The sequence below is a fragment of the Lucilia sericata genome, unplaced genomic scaffold, assembly GCF_015586225.1.
Source record: "Lucilia sericata isolate MDLA Ls3-8-SP2 unplaced genomic scaffold, ASM1558622v1 Contig000113F_arrow, whole genome shotgun sequence".
In the NCBI taxonomy this organism is placed as follows: Eukaryota; Metazoa; Arthropoda; class Insecta; order Diptera; family Calliphoridae; genus Lucilia; species Lucilia sericata.
This window is the reverse complement of record NW_023994145.1, coordinates 352,649-362,287: the sequence shown is the minus strand read 5'-3', so window position 1 is coordinate 362,287 and position 9,639 is coordinate 352,649. Positions and strand designations below refer to the sequence as shown.

General features: G+C 28.5%; 2 protein-coding genes across 2 annotated transcripts; one reads left to right on the top strand and one right to left on the bottom strand.

Moving 5' to 3' along the window:
- Positions 1–4,402: 4,402 nt before the first annotated feature.
- Positions 4,403–5,372, bottom strand: LOC119600413. The gene is made up of 3 exons (XM_037950617.1): positions 5,112–5,372; positions 4,926–5,049; positions 4,403–4,655 (listed from the first exon to the last, which is right to left on the bottom strand). Exons 1-3 carry the CDS (start codon positions 5,183–5,185, stop codon positions 4,479–4,481), a joined length of 375 nt encoding a protein of 124 aa, XP_037806545.1. The 5' UTR covers positions 5,186–5,372; the 3' UTR covers positions 4,403–4,478.
- A 2,033-nt stretch (positions 5,373–7,405) lies between these two features.
- On the top strand, positions 7,406–9,285 carry LOC119600405 (metallophosphoesterase 1 homolog). Its single transcript, XM_037950609.1, has 5 exons — positions 7,406–8,015; positions 8,079–8,245; positions 8,520–8,726; positions 8,791–8,927; positions 8,996–9,285. Exons 1-5 carry the CDS (start codon positions 7,585–7,587, stop codon positions 9,170–9,172), a joined length of 1,119 nt encoding a protein of 372 aa, XP_037806537.1. The 5' UTR covers positions 7,406–7,584; the 3' UTR covers positions 9,173–9,285.
- Positions 9,286–9,639: the final 354 nt, after the last annotated feature.

Below are 9,639 nucleotides of genomic sequence, written 5' to 3'. Positions count from 1 at the left end.
CAAGTGCGATGTTAAATAAATCATTTTTTTGCACTTCTCTATAAATTGTTCTTTATTCTATTTGAAATACAATTGTATCTTCAGGGCCTATCACAAAATCTCAACCGGATTGAGGCCAGTACTTTGGGCTGACCATTTAATCAATGAGAAATTTTGTCAGTTAAGCCATTTTCATGATGTTTGACGTGTGCTTTGAGTCATCATCAGCGTTGCCACTGACCAAATTTTAAACCTACCAAAATTTTGTCAAAAAACTGCCAAATTCATTTAAAACCTACCAAATTTTGAAAATCATATAAAATTAATTTTTGAGAAAAGTATGACTTATTTATTAAGGTATAAATATATGCATATATAAATATATTAGATCTAACAATATTGGCAGAAAATTTTTCAGAAAATGTCTATCGTTCGTGTCAACTTAAAACTTTTAGACATTTTCGGAACATTTTTCCGCCATCTTTGTAAGATCTAAAAACCATGTATCACAGCTTTTATGATACATTTATTTCTTGAGATTCTTTTTTAATCTGTATAGGGAAACGTCCTTGTAAAACCCAAACGACTTAGCAACAGAAAATTTTTATATTTTGTACCTAATTACAAGGATTAAAATGTTTCGATTAAATTTGCTGTATATAACTGTATCCAGACCCAAAACAAAACGGAAAACTTCTGGAAAATCATTCTAATGTTCAAAAATATGTTGGTTATGTAGCAATTGTAAACAAATTTACCCCCACTCAGTTTGAAGTACCCAAAAATCATAATATTGGTTCCCTAACTGCCACATAAAATAGCCAAAAATAATATTAATATGGACCTGTTTGTTTTGATGCAGTGGACCAATAAAAAAGTTTTCAATATTTTGGTTATTGTTTCCCTTTGCATTTCAGATGACTACTTAGATACAATTCGTCATAAACTACATATTTCTTTGTTTCAGAATTTCTGACAAAATTTTGCCTAGCTCCCACATTAAGTCATTCTCAAAAAATTACGATGAAATTTGTGATAAAATTAACATAAATTGTTTTAGGAAATTAATGGCTCTAGAAAAATCTGTTGTTTTCAATCCTCAATCCTTCAATCCTGTTATAAGGCGCTATTCCAAACTTCTTTTAATGATTCAAAATTGTAATAAAATTTTGATATACGAAAATTTTAATATTTTTATACAGGAAATAAATGTATAATTAAATTGTTAATATTCTTTAAAAGTATGTATGTGTTTTGACAAACCTACCAAAAATCGATTTAAACTACCATCCAACCAAATGAAAAAAAATCCTACCAAAACGGGGAGAAATTAATTATTCCCCAGTATAACGATGAATCAAAATATAGAGAAGAATGTGTATTGTGGTCAGGACTTTGAATTAGACACTGGTAGTTAGTTAGTTAGTTTGAAAGGAGGATGAATATACATCAAATCCGAAGAAATACACCTAGGCCTCTATCGGGCCTGTTGTGCGCTCCTTAACCAGTGCCTCAGGTGGGAATCGAACCCACCAGCTCCGGTCAACCAGACTAGAACACTAACCACTAACCTACCGGAGGCCACTAGACACTGGTAACAATAGAAAAGTACAAAATTTTGCTCGCTTATTTGATACTCTCAGGGCCACAATCTCAATATCCGATTATCGTTTAACAGATAGATAAATAATTTTTGTATGAAAACCTTTAATATATCGTTTCGATAAAAAAAATAACAGGTTAAAGTATATTTAAAATTTTAAATTGCAAGAGTGTTTTAGCACATTGTAATATAAATTCTCAAAAATGCATCAACTAAAAGCCGTTTTTTTCTAAAAAAATAATAATAAAATTATAAACGGCTAATAAAGTTGTACATATTTTTATCTTGATTGACATTATATGAATATTAATGTTATTAAAATTTCATTGTTAATATTTTATGAGAAAATTACCAGAAATTTAAATTTTGAAATAATATTTGACTTTAAAACAAATGATTTCCAAATGATAGGAACTCGAAGGATTCAATCTACTATAAAACGATATGTTTTGAAACTAAGCATTTAACCAAAGATAATATAAGAAGTTTTAGGTCAAAAATATTTGGACTTTTAAGCAAATTATTGTTTCATGTCATATTCAGAATCGGATGTACAAGTAAATGTCCTATTTAAGGTCCCACGACGGATTTTAATTCAATAACACATATTTAAGCGATTTATTGACAATGAACAGTCGATATTAATACTTGTAGCTCAATTATTAGCATTAAGTTGAAATTCTAAATTCGTCCTTTTATATGGCGAAATGTGGCCTGATTTTAATTAATGCCGGATTTATTAAAATATAATAAATTATATCATGACAGCTTTAAATTTAAGATAGTACAATATCTGGCTAATATTTGAGATGTAAAAGGTGAACATTCACGCAGAGAAAAAACATGGTTCAAAATGGTTACTGCAACTATCCCATGTTTACTGTAACAATATATTGTTTTCAAAAACATATAATTGTTATTTTAATTAGATTTTAAAAATATTTAAGTTACTGTAAACATTTTCATGTTCCAGGCAATTATAAATTTGAGTATAATTCACTGAATCATAATTATTTTTACAACAACTAAATACTGATAACAAGGAAAACATATTATGTTATTAACAACCATTTAAACTTGCAAATAACCATAATATGTTATGTTATATAACCATTGTATGTTATGTTGTTATAAATAACCATTATATGTTATGTTGTTATATGTCTGCTGATACATCAACAAATTAATACAACAACAAAACAACTTTTGCTCACACAGATTACTTTTTCGTGTGTGTTTTTTACGCGACAATAAAATGAGTTGAAATAATTCTCATTTGGTTTATAGCATTAAATGTATAAGTATTTCAGTTTGCATAGAATAATGTAGTTATGTTTTTGTGAATCAAATTGAAATTTGCGAAGTGTGTTAAGTATTGTATGTTATCTTTATTTATATTTTTTTAGAAACTGTAATTTTGTGATTCAGTAAAATTTATTTTGATTTCGATACATATTTTTAAACGAAATTTTGAACACATTGGATCATAATATGATCATGTATAATAATATTATTATGATAAATAGGAAAATATTATGATGAAATATTTTAACGGTATTTAATCATAATATGATATTTTAAATTTGTTACAATAACGATATTATGCTAAGACTACAATCATAATTTTAACCATAATATGTTGCTCTTAGAACATGGTTACCACAACCATGTTTTTTCTCTGCGTGTTGAGGGACGGACAAGGATTCATCATATTAACATATAATGCCTTTCTACTTCTGTTATGGATTGTTAAAAAAAAATTAAATGTAAATGTAGTTAAGAAATTGTCATTATTTAGCAAAACAAATATTTTAGTACTTTGAGATCCAAGAAAGTACTCTCTGAAATATTTTTTGATACTGACATAAAATCTCATTTTCCATCCCTGGATTTGACCAATGGAAATAATCGAAGAAATATTTAGCAAAGAAGACTATCTGAGTATTTTATAGACTCATCATTCCGATTTGTTAGACTCATTATCCCTATTTGGTAAGTAAAAGCGCCAATCCTGTGGCAGAAGTAAAGTTTTAATAAAAAGTCCACATATAGCATTTATAAAAATCGCAGAGAATGATGTTTTCAATCCGGTTGAAAATTTGTGCTGAATAATAAAGTAACGGTTGAGATAATACGGAGTAACCCCAACCAATTTGGAGGAGCTTTGGCAACGGGATCAGCGTGAGTGGGTGAATATTTCAAATAGAATAAAGAACAATTTATATAAAAGTGTCCTAAAAGTGCAAAATGTGATTTAGTTAATATCGGACTTTGTAAAAAATATTAATAATGCCAGCCTTCCCAAAATATTTCGTGGCGAGCAAAACTGAGTGCATGCGAGTTATTTTAGTTTTGGTTGTTTTTTACTCAGAAATTTATGCTTTTTGGTTCAAATTGTAATTCATCTTGTTAAAAATTATGTAAAAAAGAAATCACAAAAAAATTTTGGATTTGATTTTTTAATTTAATTTTTATTCCAAATAAAGTGCACAAATTACAAACATGCACTCACCAGTGTATGTAACATTATGTATATGCGTCAAAATAAAGTGGGTAGTGAACCCATATTCATAAAAAGTCCGAGGTTTGGTTTTGTGCGAGAAAGGGACAAAGAGGCCTCCTTTAGAAAAATACTTCAACGATCATTACTGGCTTAAAACTACAGTAATAGCAATGAAATTCGGCAAAAATAAGATTTACATAAACTGAAATCTCTTCACAAAGTTTAATAAGGATCGGTCCATTATTGAACCCTACAAGAACTAAATATATAAAACTTTTTAACCAATACATAACTTAAAAATATATATATTTTGTGAATATTTTTTTAATTATAGTACATATAATTATTATTATTATTTAGAAAATTACAACCAATCTTGTTTTCTTTAATTTTTTATGGCACTGTATCATAAATATTTTCGGTGGTAGTGTGATGTTGACGTCTACCGCTTTCGTCAAATTGTGTGAGTTCCAAATCCATTTTATAGTTTCTTAAGGCTTTGTCCAAAATTTGCTCAACTGGAGAAAAAGTAGAACGTGAACGTAAACGTGCTTTAGTCATTTCCAAAGACTATAAAGAAATAAACAAATTTATTAATATTAAAACTAAAATAAAGACAAAAATCGGAAGTTCATTGCCATAGAATACAATATAAGAAGCGCTGTTTCCCGATAAAAGCAAAATTGGAGCATTTCATAAACTATTTTGCTTTTTATTACTGTTTAAAAGGACTTTCGAGATATTCGAATGAAAAAAAAAAACAAATACAATGTGTCTAACATACAAATTCGAATATCTTTGCTTTCGAATGGAATTACATGACAATTATTAAACACCAACCTTTAATAGATTTGCATTTCTTGTCATGGCCTCTTCAAATGTTAGTACTTTGTCCGTTTGATTTTTTTGTAATTTTTCCATTGCCACAGCATTACATTTTTCAAATTTTATTTCATCGCGTTTGCTGTCGTCAAAAATAGAAAAATAATTACACATATTTTTATTTTAATTTTCTAAATTACTTACATCTTTTCTAATTTATTGTCAACCTCAGCTTCCAGAGCTAAATATTTTTCATTTATTTCTTTTATTAAATCCATTTATTTTTATGCACAACGTTTCTAGTAAGAATTGCTTATTCTGTTTTGTTTGTAAATAAATAATAATAATAGAAGTTGCTAAGATACCATTCCATTAACAACCCTTGATAAGCTTTTCACGTATTCTGCATAATAGGTGTTATTTAAATTAACCACATTTCTCTTTTAATTTTTCTTTGCTGGTAATACTAATCATTAATTTCCTTTCTTTTATAAAAATTTCAAAATGGCAATGATATTCTTCTTATAACAGTTAATTTTTTTTTACACCTGGCAAGGCTGCCAGGTGTAAAAAATAATAATAAGTGATGCCAGATCTTCACATACACTAAGCATTCTCCGATAGTATATTAAAACAGCGATTTATAAAATATATACCCAAGTTTATGTTTGATGTCGTTTTAAACAATATTATATTTCAGAATGATTAAAGAAATTTTATTTAAGTTCTGATATATATACAAATGTACATATTTTTATGCGATGTTTTGTAGTTTAAAACCAAAGAATATAAAGAAATTGGGGCTTGTCATTTGGTACGTAAAGGAGTTGTCATTCGGTACCTAACTCTAAGTATGTATTGGTAGAATTTTTGTATTAGTATTTGAGCTCCAACCACTTTCACCACACTTTCCAAACATACATACTTGCATAAAATCGTACATAAAAATTTTAGGAAAAATAAATAACATTTAAATTTCTACATTCGCAGATTTTTTAATTTATTTTGCCCACATCTAATCAGTAAACATTTAATAAATATATTTTTCGGACTTAAAATCTCTTTTTTTGCAAAAAAATATGTTTATTTTAAATAATTTTTTAATTTTCAGTACCAAAATATACAACTTTGTTTTGTCAATTTTAATTTCAACACACAAAAATTAATTGTCAAAAAAATTAAAAAATTATTTTTTTAGTTTATGAAAAATAAAAATATTTCGGATTGTTAAATGCAATAAAATTGTGTAAAAAAATTAAAAAATAGTTATGTGTTTGTGAAAAAACGTCGTTCAAGTCCTATTATCCCGGTATTTTCGTGAAAAAGTTTTGAAGTATTGTGAGAGAATTGAGTTCTCACAAGTGTGTTGAATTTACACAGAACTCGTCTGTGAAGAGAAGGAAATGTTATTGTTGTAAAACAATGTCATAGTCCAACTTCTTATTATTCTTTGTTTTGTAGTTTAAAACTATTTTACATAAATAAAATCGCTACCCTACAAGAACAGTGACAGTCATTTGATAGGTCATTTGACTGGCACTACTGACGTATTATTTCTATCACAGCGTAAAGCAAAGTTTCTATCAGTTTCTTAAGGCAAATGGACAAAAGTGATGGAAACATTTGTGTACATGTGATTTTTCTTCTCCCTTGCACTTATGAATTCTATCGATTTTAAAACATATATTTGAGCTCCTCACTCTTTTGTTGTTTACTAATCAAGGATGACATAAATATTAGTCAGGATTGACTGATCATGCTTGATGGATATATCTATCACAGTTAACAAATTAAAAATGATGTATTTATCGGTCATTGTTGACTAATCATATGTGATGAATATATCCGTCAAATGTGACGGCTATACCAATTTATAATAAAACACAATTTATTAATATTTTAAGATATATATTTGTTAATTTTATTAATATAATAAGCATGTACATAAATTAACAATCATTTCACCATTTTACATACATTGTGGAAATTTGTGGAAATAAATTGTCTGTAAGAAATACATATAAATATCGAAATATAAAAATTAAAAGTAATCATGTTACTTACCATAGATTGATTAAACTCCGCAGTGTATATCTTCAGCTCCACTTCCTGCACTATTTTTAAATTCTGTTTATAATAATTCTCTTTATTTGCAATAATTTATAGACTTTGTAAATTTTTAAATTTTTCGCTTCTTGATCTTTGGCTTTTACAGAAATAATTTATAACGTCGAAAAATATAACTCTAAACACAGTAACAGTCAAATGTAGTTGTTTCACTCTTTCATAAGCAAATGAAACCCTTTACCACACATTGGGTACATCAACAGTCATTTTACCGGTCATTTGACTGTCATTATTGATGGAATTATCCATTAACTATTTTTTTTAGCAATTTTATAAAAAAAATGTTGCAAGAGTGTTAGTGAAATCATTTTGTATGTGTTAGTTTCGGTCATACATTTCTTGTAGGGTAGATTACCATCTTCATTTACTGTTCAAACAGCTGACAGTTTGTTTGTATTTTTTTTCATACCGGTAAAAAAACAAAATCTACAAAAACAATAAAAACAACTTGCTGGATTTAACAGAATCTTTAGAAAATCCATGTTTTTGTTAATACTCTTGTTGGACTGCATCTATCTTAATTAGTTTGACCGGCAAAATATTAAATAAAATGCAGTGGCGGCGCTACGTCTTTATAATTATATTCGCAGTTGTTTTTTGTGAGTTTCTTGGAGATTTTAATACACTTTGGACTTGTCAATGGCCAAAAATAAACCCAGATAAATCTAAAGAAAATGAAATCAATTCCAATACACTGCATGCTATGCTAATAGCTGATACCCATTTACTGGGTCCCATGAAAGGACATTGGTTGGATAAACTCTATCGTGAATGGCATATGAGGCGAGCATTCCAGGCAGCTATACTCATACATAAACCAGATGTAGTATTTGTATTGGGAGATCTATTCGATGAAGGTGATATGGTGGAACATGAAGATTTCAAAGAGTACGTTAGGAGATTCCATAGTCATTTTCATGCTCCACCTTCTATACCCGTCATTAGTGCGGTGGGCAATCACGATGTTGGTTTCCATTACAAGTAATAATATACTACAGGTTGTTTTTGTTTTGTGTTTCCTATTTGCGTTTTTGTATATTCCAGAATGCATCCATATTTTATTGATCGTTTTGAGCAAAATTTCAATAATACCGGTGTTCAAATGTACTCCATACGTGATAACCACTTCGTCTTTATTAATTCAATGGCCATGGAGAATGATGGTTGCGAATTTTGTGAAAATGCTATAAAGCAGTTGAAAAATGTTGCAGGTAAGTATTTAGCTACATATTTATAAAGATTAGACCCGACCTCAAAAGTAATACTGACAAGTCTAAAGAAAATAAACTATGATTTCAAATATATTTATACCATAAAATAAACTAAGTAAAAAAGATGTAATCGGTCATGATAGTAGACATGCTTTGATCAATTGATTCAAATTTGGATTACTTAGGCATTTTAGGAATTCGAAGAATTGTCTCAACATTTTTCACTGATAGTGAATGTTTACTTATGAATAATTATGTTTTAAAAAAATTCCAGATAAATTAAACTGTCTTAAAAATCCTAAAGATTGTACTAAAGCCCAAACTCTTAAAGACAGCCAGCACTATAGTCGTCCCATAGTTTTACAACATTTTCCCACTTATCGAGTATCCGATAGAGCATGTAGACAACATGATGCTCCACACATTGAAGAATATCGCGAAAAATGGGAAGTTTTATCAAAAAATTCTACAGATTGGTTGGGTAAGAAAATCATGCCTTAATCCTAAACAAATTTATTCCTAATTTTTTACACAATTAAATTAAGGAAAATTACTTCATCCTCGTTTATCATTTGCCGGTCATACGCATAATTATTGCTATTCCATCAATCGTTGGGGTATTGAAGAGTATACAGTGGCTTCATTTAGTTGGCGCAATAAAGTTAATCCTAGTTTTCTAATGGTAGAGAATATCTTTTTTTATCAATTTATTATAAATTATAATTTTAAATATTTTTATTTATTTAACAGGCTACCATTTCCCCCACAAAACATGAAGTTTTCAAATGTAACATGCTAGAACAGCAATTAGTTTATAGTACTTATATAATTTCTTTAGCTGTTTTAGCGCTGTTACTTATTTGGGATTGCATAAAAATGTTACAGAAATTGTGTGTGAAAACAAAAGTTAAGAATAAAATAAATTAGTTTTTAAAACGTTGCATGACCTCATTTGGAGAAAGTAAAATTTTGTACGTTAAGAAGTTTAATATAAAGTTTTTGAATGAAAATGAGTTAATAAAATTAACGATAAAACTAAATCATAATATAGACATATGTACATGAACAACTTGAAGAAATAATTTTAACATATAGAATAGTCACTAGTACAAATCTGTAAAAACCTTAAATTAATGTGGATGATCAAAAACAAACTAAATATGAGCATCAAATCACCCGATTTCTGGTGTTAAACTTATATTTGAGTAATTGAACTGGAACTAGGGAAATAGGTTGTCGGAGGGAGGATATAGGGCGGATGAAGAATGAATTTTCCCTGTAATGTGTTGTTGGGTCCACTGGCCAAACTACCACAAATGGGTGTGTTTTTGATGAGAGTCGTAAAAATATACTGGTATCGGGAACGAGTTCCTTATTTTCAGAGGATCAATTTC